The sequence below is a fragment of the Carassius auratus genome, chromosome 47 (genome assembly GCF_003368295.1).
Source record: "Carassius auratus strain Wakin chromosome 47, ASM336829v1, whole genome shotgun sequence".
NCBI lineage: Eukaryota > Metazoa > Chordata > Actinopteri > Cypriniformes > Cyprinidae > Carassius > Carassius auratus.
The window spans coordinates 13,514,884-13,536,208 of record NC_039289.1 but is presented as its reverse complement, the minus strand read 5'-3'; the positions used below and the strand labels follow the sequence as shown (position 1 = coordinate 13,536,208).

The window sequence follows — 21,325 nt, the reverse complement described above, 5'->3', positions numbered from 1 at the left end:
CATTATAATGCATTGCTTATGCTGAAGAAAAGAGACAAGAATATCATAGAGACTTGATGATTTGGCCAGTAAAATGTAAAATCATAAATTCAGAAAGATTGATAAAATGTGAATAGAATGTGTAAAATAAAATAAAATCTTTTTAACTTTGTGTTTGTGACATTTGTATTTAAATGTATGCGTAACCTTGTGTCCGAATGGTCAATTTTCTAATCCCTGTAGCCCTCAGCACCATTGTATCTCATGATTGTGTTTTGTTTCACAGGGTCCTTTATGGAAATAAGATTACAGATTTGCCTCGAGGCGTTTTTGATGGATTGATTGCATTAGAGTTACTGTAAGTACAGAAAAGCTTATGCCAATGCAAAATTACCACCCACATTTGACAAATGTCACAATGACGTTGCTTAATGGTCCATAAATAAAGTAGCACACTGAAACAGCAACATCCAGACAGTCTTTGTAATGTCTGAGATTTCTGTCGTTCTCTCTTTTAGACTATTAAATGCCAATAAAATCCACTGTGTTCGCGTCAACGTCTTCCAGGACCTTGAGAACCTGTCTCTATTGTCCCTGTATGACAATAAGATCCAGACTCTAGCCAAAGGCACATTTACTCCGCTGAAATCCATCCAGACCCTGTAAGAGATCTTATCTATTATAAACAGTTGATATGGGCATTTACTGTAACTAAGACGTTTTATCGTTGGCTTTCTTTCAGTCACTTAGCTCAGAACCCGTTCGTCTGTGATTGTGGTTTGAAGTGGCTGGCGGACTTTTTGCGCTCCAACCCGATTGAGACCAGTGGCACACGATGCGCCAGTCCTCGACGGCTCGCCAACAAGCGCATCAGTCAGATCAAGAGCAAGAAGTTCCGCTGTTCAGGTAGAACACACAAACGCACCGTGCAATTACACTGAACACAATTATAAACACAACCCTTTAGGTTTTTTCAATGTATTTGCATACATTTATTTATTTAAAAGTATGCACATAAGCTTTAATTGGGATGACTGTGTACAATTCCATGTTATTGTGTTGTAACTGTTTCTGAAGCCAGCACACTAGTAGCTGTTCCTAAACGAATCAAATCAGTTCTCTCGTAAGAAAAAGTTATTTGTTTTGTTCCTGAATAAATAAATGTTTTTCAACAAATCAGTTAAATTAATGATTTAATGATCAACTCATGAAGACAGTCACTGGTTTCATTCCCGAATGAATCTGTGTTGTTGAACAAATCATTTAAATTCATTATTTACTGATTCGTTTGTCAAGACAGCTACTTGTTTAGTTTATGAATTAATTTTTTTTTTGTACAAAAAATCTGAATGAATTATTCAGTGATATAGACAGTCATTTGTTTAATTCCTAAATTAATCAGTGGTATTGAACAAATCATTTAAGTGAAAGATTTAATGAGTTACTCATAAAAACAGTCACTGTTTTAATTAATTTTTCTTTTTCTGAACGAATCGTGTCAATAACTGTGTGTAGTTCCTGAATAAAACAGCACTGTTGAACAAATTGGTTAAGTGAACGATTTTGTAACGAAATTAAAACTCCATAATCATCGGGAAGAAGGAGGCGGGAACCGGCGCACAGTCAAAACATTTTAATATTCAAAATAAATACAAAACAGCGCACCAGCCCCTCACGGACGACTGGTGCGCGCAAATAAAAACCAAAGCATAAAATAATGGCCCAGGCCTGGTCCTCTCTCGTCCTTCACTATAGTCGCTCCAGTTATATATCCTTCCATCTGCTACGTGGGACTCGATACTGGCGGTGGGGCGCAGGTGTAGCTCATCTCCAATCACTACACCTGGCCTCACTCCTCGTTCCCACGCCTCTCGGCCCCGGCCCACTCGCCACAGATTTAATCACTATTTTGTTCCTTAAAGAGCAAATCAGTTAAAAGAATGCTTAAGTGACTCACTTATATAGACAGTAACTTGTTTAAGTGAATAAATCCAAACCGTTTTAGATCTTTGCTGGCTCCATGTTTATCTACACTTTCATAGATACATATTTTCTGTTTACTTGCATGTGTTGTCATAGCAGCCAAGGAACAGTACCACATTCCAGGTGAGTTGTTTATATCTTTTAAGTATCTCATTGAATCAGTTTTTTAAATGAATGGAAAAAGTTTATGTCATACAAAAAAAAAAAAAAAAAAAAATGGCCCATTTATACTCTCCTTTGACTGATGGTGGTTCTCTGAAAGCGTCTTTATATTTGTCTCAGGCTCAGAAGACACGCGTTTGAATAAGGACTGTAACAGCAAGCCAGTTTGTCCACCCAAATGTCGCTGTGAAGCCACTGTGGTGGACTGCTCAAATTTACGCCTAACCAAGTTCCCAGAGCACCTTCCCATTTCTACAACCGAACTGTAAGAAGATAAACACATACAACAATTACTCTATACTGTAGCTCTTATCTAAAATTGAGTGAGCTGCTTACATAAGGAATATTTTACAGCATCGTGTGTGTGCTCTCATTTGCCTAAAGTAGACTGTATTAATATACTATTCTTTTGTCCATTTCTTTTGTGTGAAAAGTCAATACAAGATTGCATTGCGACAAGCTCTGTGAAAAAAATCTGTCCAATATGGCGGCTGAAGGAACAGAAAAGTTGATCTTAAACTATTCTTTTAGTAACAGTTTGCTAAAAATAGTTTTGTGCTGTAGTCGAACATTGTTAGCTTAGCAACATTCTTTGTTTATTTCATTGTCTTTATTGCATTCTTTCAGACGTCTCAATAACAATGACTTGTCCATCCTGGAGGCAACAGGACTCTTTCGGTCCCTCACACATCTCAAGAAAATGTGAGATTGACATCTCTGTTCTACATATTATTATGAAACAAAGTCAACTGAATGGTCAGTAAACCAGTTTTGGTGCATTTCTCTCACAGAAACCTTAGCAACAATAAAATCACTGAGATTGAGGACGGAGCTTTTGACGGCGCGTCGTCTGTGGTTGAACTTCACCTGACCGCCAACCACCTGGTGTCTGTACGTGGAGGAATGTTCCGGGGAATGGACGGATTACGCATGCTGCAAGTCTCCTTTTCACCATCAGTTCTACCACAGCATTTCTAGTACTCTGAGAAGCATGGCTATTGAATAACTAGTTTTGGTTTTACATAATTAAAACAGTCATTTGCAAGTCTTTAGTTGTTCTACTATTCAGTTGGTTCACTGATTGACCTAGGAGGGCTTATTTATTGATTGATTGATTATTGGATTGGTTAATTGGCCAAATGATTGGTATTATGAAAATGATTGGTTGGTATGTTGATTGATTGATTGATTAGTTGGTCAACTGATGGAATGGTAGTGTAATGGTTGTATGACAGATTGACTTTTAGGATTTCAGATTTTTTGGGCTTATTGGTTGATTAATAGATTGGTTGGTTGACCGATTGATTGATGGGATGACTGATTGGTTGGTTGATTGACAGATTAGTTGGTGGACTGACTGATTGGTTAGTTGGATGACTGACTGACTGATTGGTTGCTTAATAGATTGCTTGATTACTTGCTTAACTGACTGAATGTTAGTATTAGTGATTGGCTGATAGGATTGGTGATTGGTTGATTAATAGATTGATTGGTAGCACGAGTGACTGTTAGGATGACTGGTTGGTTGCTTGTTTAATAGATTAGTTGGTTGATTGAATAGTTGGTTAACTGATTGATTGGTAGGCTGACTGATTTATTATTTGGTTAACTGATTGATATGTAGTATGAGTGATTGACTGGTATGATTTCTGATTAACTGGTTGTTTGATTAACAGTTTGATTGATTGGTTGCTTGGATGACTGACTGACTGATGGTTAATAGATTGGTTGGTTGGTTGATCAACAGATTAGTGGGTTGAATGACTGATTGGTTGGTTCCTGGTTACTGGATTGACTGGTAGTATGAGTGAATGACTGACATGATGGGTGGTTGGTTGGTTGGTTAAATAACAGATTGGTACAGTAGATTTTCTGACTGATTGATTAGTTGTTTAACAAGTTGATTGGTAGTATTGGTGATTGATGGGATAACTGACTGATTGATTGGTTGGTTGGATGACAGGTCTGTTAATAGATACATTTTTGTCCCAGTTTATCCAGGAATAATTTATGCATTCAGGACTCAACAGGAAGGATGTTCTGATTTAAAAAAAAAAAAATTAAATATAGAAATTTTCATTCATATATTCGCTGATAAAAAAGATTTCTTACATTTTAAATTAAATATTAGTTTATATTTTGTGTAAAAGATGTGTAAATTTACAGCTGTTAAAAAACAAACAAACAAACAAACAATGGTTTACATCAATGGTAAAATACATCACAAAACCAAATTCTCAAGTTTAAAAGAATGTAACATCTTTTTGTTCAGTGCTGGTATTGAATGAATTCTCACAACAGTCCAGGATGTTCATATATTTATGGTGAAGCCGTTCATTTATTTAAAAGTCTCATTATATTTAAATGTATCACTGCAGGATTGTGCAAATGCATCATGACTCAAGCACAATCAAAGCAAGCTCAGCCATTTTCATGGTTCCTCACAGTCACTCCGAAGCCCTGAAACGTTTGTTCTGTCTTTGTTAGGATGCTGAGGAATAATCGCATCCGCTGCATCCACAACAGCAGCTTCTCAGGCCTGCAGAACGTACGTCTGCTCTCGCTCTACGACAACCAGCTTACCACCATCATGCCTGGAGCCTTCGACACGCTGCCAAACCTCTCCACCCTGTAAACACCTGCAGTTCGTGCTGCCAGTTACTAATGTGTCTGATCTGAATATGGTAACTCTGTTTAATCTTAATGGTCTTTTTTCAGAAACCTTCTGGCAAACCCTTTTAACTGCGATTGTCGTCTGTCCTGGTTGGGCGAGTGGCTGCGATCTCGGCAGATCGTGACGGGAAACCCTCGCTGCCAGAACCCAGCCTTCCTCCGAGAGATCCCACTGCAGGACGTGGCAAGGCCGGACTTCATCTGTGACAAGGGTAAGTGACCGCTTTCAGGTTTTAAGATTTGAGTTGACTTTATCATTTGGAAGGCCAAAACATACTTAAATATGCGAACGCAGATCCATTTAGCTATGCTAGTTTGATTAAATGATTTTTTCCAGAACACAATTTACAATAAAACCCAGAACTGATAACTTTATCGCCCGAGCTGCAAAAGGCATGTGATTTCAAGTTTCAAATAATACAACAATTCTGTCTAGGTGCAGACTATTAAAAAACAAAAAAATAAATGGTGCCCTAATTTCTGTCTGAATTTGCTGAAGTAATTTATGTATTCGGGGCACAACAGTAAGGATTTCTTATTTCCAACATTTTCTCTGGCTCTTATTTTATTTCTATATTTACTACTAATAATATATTGTTATATTTTAATATATTTACAAGTAATACATAAAAGCGTCTGCAAAATAACTAAATGTAAATGTAATATTCAATTTTTTTTTTTTATCAAATATTGCGTTTTTTATATATATATTTTTCAGCTACAGTAAAATGGAACTGCTTAAATATATATATATATTTTTTACTGGAAAACACTGAAAGCCTATATGATCCAAAACATAACTGATTAGTTTGTAGTCTTCTTAGTTAATATCTAGGCATTTTTTACTTTTTTTTGTTGTTTTTCTGCAATTCAGAGTTAGTTTTTTGTTTCTGCCACATAAAAAAAAGGAAAAAAGTAATTGCAACTTTTTTTCTCATAACCCAAACTTCTTAACTTGCAAATCTGAGTTTACCAGAACTGCATGATAAAATAATTTTTTTCCGCCATAGAATAATAATAAAAAAAGAAGGTAATTGCGACTTTTTTAAAAATCAAATAAATCTGATTTTGCTTTTTCAGAATTGTTTATTTCTTGCAATTCTCTTCAAGAAAATAAAGCAATTAAAGTGAATTGTGACAATCACATTTGCTTTTTGTTTTATTCCTCGGCGTAAATGTGCTTCCATACTCATCTGCTGTTTATGATTATTCATCAAAGTCCACAAGTGTCATCCTGTCTGTGACTGTTTCTAAACACGTTCAGCTCTGATTGAAGACGATGAGAGTTGTGTGCCTAAGCCGGCGTGTCCTGAGCAGTGCACGTGTCTGGATACAGTGGTGCGCTGCAGCAACAAGCACCTGTCGGCTTTACCCCGCGGCGTCCCACACAATGTCACTGAACTGTGAGTCACACACTCGGCCGGATGATGGCTTCATGCTGTCTGCCTGTGGTTGAGTGTCTGATCAACTCTCTCTCTCTGTCTGTCACAGATACCTGGATGGGAATCTGTTTGTTGCGGTGCCTAAAGAGCTCTCAGCGTTCAAACATTTACAGCTGGTGTGAGTGTCAGATCTGCTGACTGTGTGCCTGCGTCATCTTCACTTACATCCACTGCTTTAATATATATACACTACCACACCAGCAGATTAATAGGAATAGGTGTATTATAGGAAATAGCATAATACATATAATATAAATAATAGATTGTGTGCTACATATATTATATTGGTTAAAAACAACAACAGCAACAATAATAATACCAACAATAATCTGTTATTATTATGGTTGTATATTGTCTTACTTGATAATAGTACAATGTTGCTAAATTATAAAAATGAATCCTAATACTAAAAATAATGACTAAGAAACAATGTGAATAATTTAAGAAACAATAAAATACTTGTAATAATTAATTTGTCAAATAATACTATAATATTACTATATTATATAATATACATTAATGATAATAATAAAATCTATGATTATTATTGTTTATCATTGTTGTTGTTACATATAGTTAAGAACAGAATAATAATAGAAAAATAAATTATTAAAATATTATTATTTATAATATTGTATAAATGTTTAATAATAATAATAATAATAATAATAATAATAATAATAATAATAATTATTATTATTATTACTAATGAGTATTATTGTTGCCATTGATGTTTTATATAATAATAAAATGTTGCAATCTTCTATAATATTATATTATATTAATAATAATCTGTTATTATTATTGTACATTGTTTCACTTGGTAGAGTACAAATAATGACATGATAAAATAAATAATAATAACATTAATAATTATTAACATTATTAACATAAAAAAATAAAAGATGATGATAATAATAATAATAATAATATATTATTATTATTATTATGTTATTTAATTAATTGAAAGTTATAACAAAAGTAAAAATAGAAAAATATAAATAAAGAATAACAATATTATTAACATTGCGTATTATTATTATCACAATTGTTTCTGTTGTTGTTATAGTATGTATAACGAAAGGATTTTGCTATATATTATATATGTACAGTAAATGAATATAAAAACATTATTATTATCATATAATGAAAGTACTTTTTGTGTTTTATTTCAGAGACTTGAGCAACAATAAAATCAGTTTCTTGTCCAATTCGTCTTTTGCCAACATGAGTCAACTCACCACACTGTAAGTGTCTCTCACACACACACACACACACACACACTCTCTCACACACACACACACACACACACACACACTGACTGCCGGCTCTGAACGTGTGTTGTGGTGTTTCACAGGATCTTGAGTTATAACGCTCTGCGCTGTATTCCTCGTCTGGTGTTTGGAGGCCTGTCGTCTCTCCGCCTGCTGTGAGTTTCCTCTGAAAACACTCTTACCGTCTCTCACGCAGCACACAGATCTCTCAACCCACACCTGTTTACCGCAGATCTCTCCATGGGAACAACATTTCTGAACTACACCAGGAAGTCTTCAGAGACGCCGCGTCGCTCTCGCACCTGTGAGTCTCACCTGTCTCACATCCACACGCAGCATCTGATTGTGAATGCATGCATTTACTGTCCGGCAAATCCTCATGAAGTCGGTGCGCTCATCTGCACGCGTGTTTTCCTGCATCTCTCCAGTGCGATCGGAGCAAACCCGCTGTACTGTGACTGTGGGCTGCGCTGGCTGTCTGACTGGGTGAAGAGCGGCTACAAGGAGCCCGGGATCGCCCGCTGCGCCGCCCCGCAGGGCATGGAGGGGAAACTGCTGCTCACCACGCCAGGCGCCAGCTTCCAGTGCACAGGTGCGTGACCGAGACCCCCCGCTCGGAGAGGAACGCCCTTTCCTTTGACCACTCAGCTTGAGTCTGCTCTCCCTCAGGTCCTGTGGATCCGTCCGTGTCTGAGAAGTGCAGCCCGTGTTCGTCCAACCCCTGCCAGAATCGAGGCCTGTGCCACAGCGACCCCGTCCTTCAGTACAAGTGCAGCTGTCCGCAGGGTTACAAGGTCCCCGACATCCTTTACTCAGCATAAAACCAAAAACATCACAGGATCAATACATGCACCGGATACGGGACATAACCACAACAATGATAGCTCACACTAAACATGAACATCTCACCCTCAGGCCATCCAAGATATAGAGGAGTTTGTTTCTTCATCAGATCTGGAGAAATGTAGCATTGCATCACTTGTTCACCAGTGGATGGGTGCCGTCAGAACGAGAGTTCACCACTCCAGTCCATCAGTTAATGTCTGGTGAAGTGTTCGTAAGAAACAAAGGCATCGTTAAGATTACTTCTGGCTTAAACACGAGTCCTCTATTCATAATAATGCTTAATAAAGTGAAAAACTTGCCTCGTCTGAATCAGGAGAGAAATCTGCACAGATTAAGAACCGTTTACGAGCAACAATGGTATTAACCAGACCTTGTGATGTTTTTAAGCAGCTGTTTGGAGCCATGAATGAGTGAAGAAACCGGCTCATACACATCTTCGATGGCCTGAGGGTGAACTATCAGCAAATCTGAGTTTTGTGGTTCTTTGCATTTCAGCTAAATTCACAATTTCTTTTTACAATTATAAATTTATTTTTACACATTTGCATTCTTTGCTATTTACATGTATGCATTTAGCAGATGCATTTATCCAAAGCGACTTACAGTGCATTCGGGCTATTCATTTTTTTTCTTTTTTTACAAGTATGTGTGTTCAATGGGAATTGAACCCGTGACCATTTCATATTTAAGTATAAATTACATTTACATACATTACATTTATGCATTTAGCAGACGCTTTTATCCAAAGCGACTTACAGTGCACTCAGGCTATCAATTTTTACCTATCATGTGTTCCCGGGGAATCGAACCCACAACCTTGTGCTTGATAGCGCAGTGCTCTACCACTTGAGATACAGGAGCACATATAAATAATGTACTTTTTAGTATTTATGCACTCTCTTATGTAGCTTGTATTTTCAGGAGAACCGTGTTTGCTTGTGTTTTCGAACCAAAGCAGACTCCAGCCTGATTTTCTCGGTCAGTGAGGCGTGTGTTTGTTGTATTGAGTGTTAAAGGTCTACTGCTGCTGTCTCCAGGGGAGGAACTGTGAGGTGTCTGTCAGCGCTTGTGAAGGCAGTCCATGTGTGAACGGAGGAACCTGTCACAGCGACGAGGCCAGGAAGGGTTTCAGGTGAGCACACACACACACACACACACACACACACACACACACACACATGTGATGACGCTGCCTCGCTCTCTCTCCAGCTGCCGGTGTCCCGTGGGCTTCTCCGGTCAGTTCTGTGAGCTGGACATCGATGACTGTGTGGAGAGCCAGTGTGAGAATGGCACCATCTGTGTGGACGGAGTGGGGAACTACAGCTGCGTGTGTCCTCGGCCCTTCTCAGGTCAGTGTTCGGAGCGGGCGCTTGACGAGAGCTGCGCTGGTGTCCTGCTTGGATTGAAGGGAGGTGTCGGTGTGTGTTACAGGACAGAGGTGTGAGGAGTATGAGGAGGATCTGTGTTATCCGGGACAGAACCCCTGTCATCGGGGGTCCACCTGTATACCCACCGTCACCGGACCTAAGTGAGTACCACACCTGATCAGATCTGTGTCTGCATCGTTACTGTAAATACTGGATGAAGATCGGTCATTACTCACATGGTTATAGATGAGGAAAACTCAGTATATAATGCATATTATAAAAAAAATGCACTTATTTATATATATATATATTAATTATTATAATACACACACACACACACACACACACACACACACATACTGTATATATATATCATGCACTACCATTTATATGTTTTGGGTCAGTGATCATTTTTTATGTTTCTTAAAGTCTATTTTGCTAACCAAGTCTGCATTTATTTGAAATAGAAACATTTTATAAGTTTAGAAAATTATTTACTGTCACTTTTGAACAGTTTCTTGCATTATTGCTAAGGATTTTGTTTAAATATAAAAAAAAATAAAAATAAAAAACTGACACCAAAGCAGTGCAATGTTTAAATATTTTATATTAAATATAAATGATACATAAAAGGTATTTATTATTTATATTAAAGAAAAAATGTTACTTAAAAATAAAGTTATATATATATATATATATATATATATATATATATATATATATATATATATATATATATATATAAATATTAACCATCATAAATTATTATAAATATTACATAATATTAATATAAATATAAAAATGATTAATATTAACATTAAAACAGTACAGTAAATCACGTGGCACACGTGTGTGTGTGTGTATGTGTGTGTGTATATATTTGTGTGTGTGTGTGTATATGTGTGTGTGTATATATGTGTATATATGTATGTGTGTGTGTGTGTGTCTGTGTGTATATATATTTGTGTGTGTGTGTGTATATATTTGTGTGTGTGTGTGTATATATTTGTGTGTGTGTGTGTATATGTGTGTGTGTGTATATGTGTCTGTGTGTATATATATTTGTGTGTGTGTGTGTTTTTGTGTGTATGTGTGTGTATATGTATGTATGTGTGTGTATATGTGTGTGTATATATTTGTATGTGTGTGTGTGTGTATATGTGTGTGTGTATATATTTGTGTGTGTTTGTGTGCGTGTGTATATGTGTGTGTGTGTGTGTATATATTTTTCTGTGTGTCTGTGTGTATATATATTTGTGTGTTTGTATATGTGTGTATGTGTGTATATATTTGTGTGTGTGTGTATATATGTGTGTGTGTGTGTGTATATATGTGTGTGTATGCGTGTGTGTGTGTGTACAAAATCAGGTGTTTGGAGAGTAAAGTAAATCACATTTCTTCTCCTTTTAAAGGGAATAGAACATGTTTCTGATGAAGGAGAATTGCGCTAACTTTGATAAAACCTTGTCCTTTGCGCTGATGAGTTGTGCTCTTCTGAAAGACTCCACAGGAATGTTGTTTCTATTCAGGCTCCTGTTTATGGCAAATATTTGCTGTGGTGTGTGAATAGGGCTTTGAGCTGAAAAGCGGCGTTTAAGGTCATTCAGATAATGAAATGAGAGAGATTTGTGAGCGTGTGTGTTTGTGTGCAGATGCATCTGTCCGCCGGGGTTCGTGGGAGACGACTGCAGCGTGGATTATAATGAATGTGAGGGTCATTACTGTCAGAACGGGGCGCGCTGTGTGGATCATGTGGCGGGATACACGTGTGTGTGTCCTCAGGGCTACAGGTGAGTCAATGCCCCACTATTTTTTTTTAAAATTTAGATAGAAAGATAGATACAATTAAAAAAAGAAATATATATTTTTTTTTCTCTTATTTTAAATATTCAGTAGGCAACACCACATGGCTTTTGAAAATGTTTTTTTTTAAGAAATAAATATTTAATTATAAAATGTTTTCAGATTACTACAGGTTTTTTTTTTATATAGATTTTTCACATTACTCAAATTGTTTATTTTTCCCTGTAAAAATATAAAATCTGACTAATTTATTATATGAAATAATAAAAAAAAAAAATTAAATGCAGTTAATACATTCAATGACTTAAATACATTTTTAATGTGGTGCTTATATAGTTTGTTGTTATAAAGTTAATATATTATTTGTATTTTGTTCAAATATTATATTATTTTTACATATAACATCTATATTAATACAATAATATTTAGATATTATACAATATTAGAAATGGATAATTTGATTAATAAGAATAGAAAAATCTGAATTATTTTGAAGGTAATATTTATATATAATATTTATATTATTCTATTATATATTATAAAATATTAATAATAATAGCATCAATATAGAAACTGTCCACTAAATCAAAGTCATATTGTGCACCTAACATGCAGGAGGAAAAAGCTAAATAAATAAATTACAACCAAAATTATAATATTGATATTCTGATAAGATCTGCACTGATACTAATAATAATAATAATTTGACCTTAAATTGTATTAACTAAATTATAAAATAAATAATAATGTCACCTTTTTAATGACGAGTCAGATATCAGGTGGTGCGACTTCCCAAAAACCCAATGATGAATTAATACTTCATGATATTTGTAAAATATACGGTTTCACATTAAAAAAGGATTTTTTTATTAAATTGTTACATTTGAACACTTGTGCTGAAGTATGCTTTTACTTTTTACTCTTTGATTACACCACAACACATTTTTTTTGAGTAAATAAATGTAATATTTTATTTAAAATCATATAAAAAGTGCTAGAGAACCGTACGAAACCAACATTTTTTACAAAGAGCACACTTTCAGGAGCTAGATTTGTCCTTGTCTTTATTCCGGACACTCTCGTGTGTGATCTGTCGTTGATGTGTGTGTGTTTGTGTGTGTGTGTGTGATCTGTCGTTGATGTGTGTGTGTGTGTGTGTGTGGCAGCGGTCGTCTGTGTGAAGTGTCTCTCTGGGCTCCGGCCGGCTGTGAACAGCTGCTCTGTGAGAATGGCGCCCCCTGTGTGGAGAGCGACGGTACTGCAGCGTGTCAGTGTCTGTCCGGGTTCGGCGGCCCGCGCTGCGAGAAGCTCCTCAGCGTCAACTTCATCGACAGAGACTCTTACCTGCTGCTGGACGACGTCAAGAACTGGCCCCAGACCAACATCACGCTTCAGGTGCAGTCCACTCAACAAACAAGAAATCATCAGCATGCCAGTCAAACACAGGAATGAATCACTACATGAACGTCTCAGTCGATCAAGTCCACCTTTCCCGCCATGCATGTTGAACTTGGATGTTGTCATTTATTCTCTCGGTTGTTAAGGACAATCAACAACCAAATTTGGAGCGTGTGATGCGTTTCCTGTAATTGTGATGTGTGTAAAGACACAAAATAAATTCTGTGGCAGCACATATGTCAACTATTACTCACGTTTATCCACCAAACATGTGCATTAGTGTTGTTAGAAGCACTCTTTAATTTATGATAATGTGAGAGAGACAGAGACCTCCACCATATGCCCAAAATATAAAAGGAAAAACAGCTCCCTAAAGAAATTATTTCGGTCCAAGCATATGCTTCACATTCGTTTCCCCTGACCTTGACACACGCAGCATCTGCTAAACAAGTAAATGTAATTTTAACAGCCATATGTCAGAGTAATTTTCATATTTTTTATGTTTGTACAATTGTAAGATTCAAGTATGCAATATAAACTATAGAGTGAAACACACCAGACACTGAACACTTTCATTTACAGCTGCTTTGCAGAAAAATGCATCACGGAAAGCACAAAATAAATAACCACTAGTATATATGTATATTACCACATGGTTAATATTAAAAGATATATCAATAATTGTATTTTCAGGTCTCCACAGCTGAAGAAAATGGGATTCTTCTCTACAACGGCGTCAATGATCACATCGCAGTCGAGTTACACGACGGCCGAGTCAAAGTGACCTACGACGCGGGACAGCAGCCGGGGAGCACCATTTACAGGTACATTAAAGATCACGCTCCTCTTTAAACATGAACCTATACCTGCTCTGATTCTCTGCCTGTCTCCTCAGCTCTGAGATAGTGAACGACGGACAGTTTCATACCGTCGAGCTCGTGACTTATGACCAAATGGTCAACCTTTCTGTGGACGGGGGGCTTCCTACGACTCTGGACAGCTCGGGACACGTCCAGCCCCTCACCAGAGACGCCCCACTATACGTCGGGGGTATGATTGTCACCCATAATCATGAATAATGATCCTACTTGTCTGCATCCATCTCTAGATGTGTGTTTTTCTCATCAGGTATGCCTGAAAACGCCCAGTCGCTGTCTTCCAACCAGTGGCCGTCTCTCAACGGCTCCAGTTTTCAGGGCTGCATCCGAAACCTGTACATCAATAATGAGCTGCAGGACTTCACGCGCACGCAGATGAAGCCTGGAGTGGTGCCGGGCTGCAGGGCCTGTCAGGAGCTGCGCTGTGTGAACGGCCTGTGTCTGCCGGACTCCACCGTCGGCCCCGTGTGTCACTGTCAGCCGGGATGGACCGGCAAACACTGCCATCAGGCCCTGCTCGCAGCCGCTACCAACCCCTGCCAGAAACACAAGTGCGTACCTGTGTGTTCATGGGACTCGTTCCAAATCAAAAGACTGAACATGTTTGTGTGGAGGTTATTTAATATGAAAACATAACATAAATTATCTGACACTTGAAATATACTGATGTAACATCAAATATTGAAGAAAATGTTTTTCTGTCATACAATATGTAAAAAATGGTAAAAAAAAGGGTTTAAATATTTTGTAGAGATAAAATAAAAATCTTATAAAATCTTTATATTTTTTATCTATTTTATATATATATATATATATATATATATATATATATATATATATATATATAAATCAGATATAAAGCATTTTTAATGTTGTCTATGAATATACTATTTATGTCAAAAATAATATTTTTGTTTAAAAACACACATGTATATACACACTATAATATAATTTTATAAAATGTAATAGAATATAATATAAAAAGCTAACTAAAAATGTTGATAAATGTTGTTCATATAAAATATAAAACAAATGAAAATATAAAAAATATAAACATTATCACGTTTATGTAATATAAAGGCCAATCTAAAATTTTTATTATTTTTTATATAAAAATATAATATTGCTAAAATTTTTTATACATTTCTTTACAGATAATAAACATTTTCCTACATTTTTTGTACGTACATTTATGGATAGAGCAGACGTTTCTTTCCAAAGTGATTTAAGTTGCATTCAAGGTATTCATTTTGTCAAATTCATGCATTCATTCAACCCATGACTTTGGTGTGGCAATTTAATTTTATAATATAAAAGCATTATTAACCAGGAAAATATTCCATTATTATGACACAAACCACTAGTGTTCAACAAACCCTTACTTACAGAGTTTCTAAACATATTCTAAGCCTCCTTTCTCTTCCTGTAAGGTGTGTTCACGGCACCTGTGTCCCGGTGGACCTGCAGTCGTATCGCTGCGAGTGTGCGGACGGTTTCCAGGGGCCCCTGTGCGCTCAAGAGGACGAGTCCCCCGGCCCCTGTGCGGCGCTCTCATGCCAGCACGGCTTCTGCGAGGTATCACCCACAGGACAGGCGCAGTGTGTTTGCGACAGCGGCTACAGCGGACAGTTATGCGACACAGGTGAACAGTGCTCATTGACACAGCAAACGACTGTCATAAAGCCATTATCTGACTGTGTGCTTTGCCTCCAGTGGCTCCGTGTCAGGGCGAGTCCGTACGGGACTTCCATCGCGTGCAGCGCGGCGAGGTCCAGTGTCGCAGCACACAGCCGCTGTCCTGGGTGGAGTGTCGTGGTGGCTGTAGGCCGGATTCGGGCTTCTGCTGCGGCGGCACCAGAGTACGACGCAGACGCTATAGCTTCGAATGTGACGACGGAAGTTCCTTCACACAGGAAGTAGAAAAGACGGTCGAATGCGGCTGTGGAAAGTGTGTGTAGTCATCAGAGACCACAGAAGACATTGAAAAGCTAAAATAGTGTGCATTTGTAACTGTGGACCATAACATCTGTGAGGTAGCTTGAGGAACTATTTAATAAAAGATAACCCTTGCATGTGAATGACGAATTATGAGTATTTTGTGCTGTCAGATGAGGAATTATTAATGTCGAAAGTTAAAATCTAACAATTGGAATATAGATTTAAGAGTATAGTTTAACGCACTGGTTCCCAACCTTGGTCCTTGAGGCACCCCAACACCACGTTTTCCATGTTTCCTTAATCTAACACACCTGATTCAGGTCATTATCTCATTAGCTCATCACTTCAGGACCTGAAACTGGTGTGTCAGAGAAAAGAGACATGCAAAATGTGCAGTGATGGGGTGCCTCAAGGACCAGGGTTGGGAACCTCTGGTTTAACGGACAGCATGTTATACAGGATTTATAGTATTTAATATAATTGTAAAATATTTGCTCAACATTCATTTTGATTGTAATATATATACGGTTTTTAATTTCCATATAGTATTTTTGTATGTTGAACACCGACATTGGTGATGTACATTTTTTTTTTTTTTTACCTTTTAGTCTGTTTTCTGCCCACAATTGTTTGACAAAGTAGTTTAAGCAGCTTCTTTTCATTTAATGCCATCTCATAAGTGTTTTTGTGTCTGCAAGTGTTTCTATTTATTTCATTAAAGGTTTTTTGCCTATTAAAAAGGCTGGATTTACCCTACAGTGTCTCTGTTATTTTTTTAGGTCTTTTTATGTGATTTTTACCTAACCCCATTGTGATATATACAATTGCAATAACAATCAATCAATCAAAGAAAAACTGTGTTTGTACGTTCAGCCACAGAGCATTGTAAATATCAATATCTTGGTCTATTTGCTAACATCGAACCTGTCGGTGAGTCTTGTGAAACCGTTTGTTAACTGGAGCAAAGGAAGCAATGTTTCCTTACTTTACAGCTTAAAAGATCAAATACAGCTTTTAAAATGACTGGATTCTTATGAAAAAAGAATATCATATACACTTAGGATGTGTGAGTAATACTTAGGGTGAGTAATTTATGGGCTAATTTAAAATTTTGGGTGAACTAACCCTTTAACGAGGAACAGAGAGTGTGTGCACACTTCTAGCTCAGAGGACAGAAATAAGATGATTTAAAAATAAAAGTGACAAGACGACAGAACGCTTAGCAGGGGCTCCTAACTAAACCACAGGAAATTTGTCAGGAAACGTTAAACGCGAACAAGCCGCCAGGGAAGGTGAGCTGCAAGCTATCACAATATGTCACCTAGACCTGAAACTTTTTTGAAATTCTAAAGAAGTTTATTGACCTTAGGCAGGTTAGACGCCAAGTCGAATTTTACAGATGAAAACGAATCTGTGAGAGGTAGACTTACTGTACGGTGCTCCCGAAATCATGTAATGTCTTAGTAGGTACTACATTTGAATTTACTTCGTGACTGTTAAAAAAGTATGTTCTATATCAGGGATGGGCAACTGGCAACCTGCTGGATTATATTAGACACGGATGATCAATGTTAAAACATTTGAAAAGTAGGTCACGTAACGATTGCTTTTAGTTTATGATGTTAATACTGTCTTCAAACAGGAGAGGTCGCTATAGTTTCCAGCCGCTCACCATATTAATTACAGCGCACTAGGACGTGCACCATAGACAGTAAAAGAAATGGACACAGCGACCCCATTGGAACTCAATTGAGACAAGTGAAGCCCGTTTTTAGCATTTTTTAGCACTTCCGTTTCTGACGCGCAGACTCAAACGAAGCTTGACGACGTCAGCAACCTGTCTGACAGATGTAAATCTTCTAGTAGCTGTGTGTGCAAACTGCCATCGTTAATCTTGCAGAGACAGCGAGCTTGAGCGGGGAGTTCTTTGTCGTGAGTGAGCAGGAGTAAGTATTCTGATTAATTATTTTGTATAGTATTTTAAAATGTAACGCCAGTACGCCATATTAAGTTAATTGCCTGCGAGCTTCTCCTCCTGTCTGTACGGTAATGCGACAGAGAGAAGAGTGGTTATGACGCAATCGTTAGCCTATTTTTACAAAAACTGTTTCTACGGGGCCATAATGTAACATATAAGGCAATGGAGCCCTTTATACATTGTCTTGTATCTTTAGAAATAAATAAGGGACAAACAGAGTCTTTAAACACCTCAGATGTAAAGTTATTCGCTGTCAAAGTGACTCCAAAATGAATGGGAGTCAATGGGATGCTAACGCAAGTGAAGTTCTGCTAAAAGATGGCGGCACGTGGTCGACTTCAACTTCCAGTCGACTTCCTTCCCGCCTGACGTGCACTAGTCATAAACATTTAGTCAATAACTAATAAGAAGCTGACCATGAAAGCAATATTTTCCAGTCAAGACGGTAAACAGATGGCGTTTTTACCAAGTTCAGTGGGTCTTTCACCATAACAGTAACATAAGTTACCAATGTTTAAAAACTTGTAATATTGAGTTAATGCATTTAAAAACACAAGCTAAAATATTCTCAGCTGTAAAAGGTTATCCCGTTTCTTTGGAGTGTTAAATCTCTGTGGTTTTTACAACCATCGGCTGTGCAGGATTGTGACATCTTCAAATATTCATTGATTATTATGGTGAATGACGTCAGGTTGACTGTTACAAATGGCGGATGCTTCTACATGCTTGGTACAATCAAATGGGTTTTGTTTTGGCATCTACCTATACAGTACATATCTACGGGACATACTACATCTACCATGTTGTTACTGTCACAAGACACACTTCACTGCCATTCATTAATCCTCTCCCGTGGCCTCATGGGATAGTAAAATGTTGAACGGGCAATTCAGAATCCAGGCAGAAGTAGTAGGTCATCCGGGTACTTTACACCTACTGTTATTCAAATACTATTAATTAAAAATACTACATACTTAAGGATTTTAGACAATCAATCTACAGGTTTACTGTATTTTCAATGGTGAGCGTTGTATAAATATCCCCAAAAACTAATTCCACAACAATGATTTTAGTGGTTTTATACTTTTTCAGAATCTCTCTTTTTCAGAATACTTTTTTTACTTACATTTTTTTTATTCAGACACATTGCTTTGTTCACAATCAGTTTTTCACCTATATGTGTCAAATTGTGCGCGATTGTGTATGCAGCCAAACTGTAGCTGACATGGATTGGGTCATAAATATTAATTAATGTTATGTGAGGTTCGTAAAATACTGATCTGCTTAAAAGGTAGATGTTGGAAAGTGAGTATTAGTCTTGTGGTATGCTGCATTCAAGTCGTGTTGGGAAGATTGTATTTATGAAAATTAATGCACATGAACTTCACCACAATGTCGTCATTATGAGAAACTGGGAAATGGATGCAGCACCTGAAGATGAAGGTACAAATTTACAGTTTCATATATAAAATGATTTTGATTTGTGAAATGAAGTTAATCCATGCGATTGGAAATTCGGCATCAAGGCAAATGATGTCCTCACACAGATTTGAGGTTCAGGATGGTCAACTGTATTCACCATGATGACCAGCAGAAAGCTGGTTTGAAAGTGACTTGTTTGAGCTGCTTCATATATCACTTGACAGTAGGCAATTTGTTTGGCACAAAATTTCACTAATGTGATCACACCTTAAGATAATTATCTCTTTGAACACACTGAACCAACTGGTTGATTGTAGATAAAACCAGTGTATTATATACAAACCTTTAGAACAGTATAAACAACAAAAACCTTCAATATTCACACGGTATAAAAACATTTATTCTTTCTGCAATAAATGAATCGAAACACCCTCCTCAGCCACAAGAAGAAGCTCAAATCCATGTCCGTGCACCATTTAAACCCCACACCTCTGCTGCTCAAGCATACACAGCTATTTTTAACCTTAGCAACTCACAATGCTTCAAATTAGCCGTGCTAACCTCTGCACCAAAGTCGTCTAATCCAAGCTGTCTAATGATTACAGACCTGTTGTTCTCATTTCTGTTAAGAAGACACTGAAGCATAGTTTAATAACCTTAACTTGATATATACTGGAAGCAGCAAACATCCGTGCATATTTGATATTCAAAGGAACTTCTTTATTCTGTTGAACGTAAAAGAAGGTATTTTGAAAATGGTCTCTTAGTTTTACAGTCAAATGGCTCCAATGTTGTCTACAAATAGTCGTCTTTTGTGTTCTGCAGAAGTTAAGCATGGATTATTTAAGTGTTGTATGCTTGAATCACCTCCCCACCCTATCGGCGCAAATGTTAATCGGTTTTTAAACTCATGAAAACATGTATTTCATATGTAAGCGAGTCTGAAAGATATCAAAACTTAGTTCATTCATCTTGAAAAGTAATAGACCCCTTTTTTTTAATAATGTATGTACATGCTTTAACAAAAACATCAAGATGACAGCAGCTGTCAGTGCATATAAGTGTATTTATAGATGTAATTTGTTTATACCATATATATATATATATATATATATATATATATATATATATATATATATATATACTGTATAGTTGCATGTCAGGATCCAGTTGCTTAATGTTTCATCTGTCTTGATGTCATTGTAGATGTAGACTGTCAACTAAATGAGAAATAGATTAAGACCATGTCTGTGACAGTGTAATGTTGTTTACGACCAAATACATAAATTCTTTGTGAACTGTCTTTTTTTTTTTAATTGAATCCATTTTCTGCAGTTGTTACTGAGTAATGGGGACACTTGCCGAGTGCTTGCAACTGTGCACAGTAGGAAAGACTCTGAGATTATGGACCTGACCTTTCCTCTCACTGACATATGTGAGTTTAAGACAATGAAGACCCTTAGCAGGTAAGTGTAGTGTTGTTGGTATTATTAAAATATGGAGCAATCAATAATGGGTGATGTCAAATGATTTTGCTGATGTAATGTGTTTAAAGGGGTGGTTGACTGTTTTTTTTTTTCTAGGCTTGATTGTGTTTATGGGGTGCAGTGTAATGTGTAATTGCTATGTAAAAATAAAAATACAAAAAACATGAATATATATATATATATACATTAGTTCACATAATTTACCTTTATTCCACACCGCTCTGTCCCTTCTCTGATAAACGCACCGATCATTTCCTGCTTTTACGAAGCCCCTCATAACTTCTCATAGCTATGTGAAAATAAGTGTATACTTAAACAGTTCATTGTTGGAGCAAAGCAGAATGAGAGAGAGAGAGAGAGAGAGAGAGAGAGAGCAGGTCGACATGAGGGACAGTATTAAGAGCCGCTGATTTAAAACATTGATTTTGAAACTTGTGAATCCATTAGAATCGTTAGAAGACAGAATCATGATTCATATATAAATAGATTTTTACATGCACCTCTTGTCTTCTCTTCCTCTTTTCTAAAGCAGGATATCATAGCCTCGCCCCCCTTTGCTGCCTTTTCCCTGAGGGCGGGGTTTATCTGGGTTTGTTATGTTACAAACCCTGGATGTAACAGTGTGTAATGTTACTTACAGTGATCCACTGATTCCATAACAGAGTTGAACTATTGAGGTTAATGTATTCCTGTCA

The 21,325-nt window shown here is 37.0% G+C and overlaps 1 protein-coding gene across 2 annotated transcripts in view; it reads left to right on the top strand.

The window, feature by feature from the left end:
- Window positions 1-16,621, top strand: part of slit1b (slit homolog 1b (Drosophila)) — a 39,494-nt gene extending 22,873 nt beyond the window's left edge. Inside the window, exons 12-37 of one of the 2 annotated variants that reach the window (XM_026236380.1) lie at window positions 266-337; window positions 498-641; window positions 722-885; window positions 2,059-2,085; window positions 2,245-2,389; window positions 2,752-2,826; window positions 2,916-3,059; window positions 4,612-4,755; window positions 4,843-5,009; window positions 6,062-6,200; window positions 6,289-6,357; window positions 7,415-7,486; window positions 7,597-7,668; window positions 7,746-7,817; window positions 7,942-8,105; window positions 8,183-8,307; window positions 9,397-9,491; window positions 9,569-9,708; window positions 9,791-9,887; window positions 11,379-11,516; window positions 12,696-12,924; window positions 13,621-13,751; window positions 13,823-13,977; window positions 14,056-14,356; window positions 15,236-15,447; window positions 15,519-16,621. In XM_026236380.1, coding sequence (XP_026092165.1) covers window positions 266-337; window positions 498-641; window positions 722-885; window positions 2,059-2,085; window positions 2,245-2,389; window positions 2,752-2,826; window positions 2,916-3,059; window positions 4,612-4,755; window positions 4,843-5,009; window positions 6,062-6,200; window positions 6,289-6,357; window positions 7,415-7,486; window positions 7,597-7,668; window positions 7,746-7,817; window positions 7,942-8,105; window positions 8,183-8,307; window positions 9,397-9,491; window positions 9,569-9,708; window positions 9,791-9,887; window positions 11,379-11,516; window positions 12,696-12,924; window positions 13,621-13,751; window positions 13,823-13,977; window positions 14,056-14,356; window positions 15,236-15,447; window positions 15,519-15,763 — 3,538 coding nt within the window. In that variant the 3' untranslated portion in view covers window positions 15,764-16,621. The remainder of the gene's footprint in view (window positions 1-265; window positions 338-497; window positions 642-721; window positions 886-2,058; window positions 2,086-2,244; window positions 2,390-2,751; window positions 2,827-2,915; window positions 3,060-4,611; window positions 4,756-4,842; window positions 5,010-6,061; window positions 6,201-6,288; window positions 6,358-7,414; window positions 7,487-7,596; window positions 7,669-7,745; window positions 7,818-7,941; window positions 8,106-8,182; window positions 8,308-9,396; window positions 9,492-9,568; window positions 9,709-9,790; window positions 9,888-11,378; window positions 11,517-12,695; window positions 12,925-13,620; window positions 13,752-13,822; window positions 13,978-14,055; window positions 14,357-15,235; window positions 15,448-15,518) is intronic. The other variant, XM_026236381.1, reaches the window with a different exon arrangement.
- The last annotated feature ends 4,704 nt before the right edge of the window (window positions 16,622-21,325 follow it).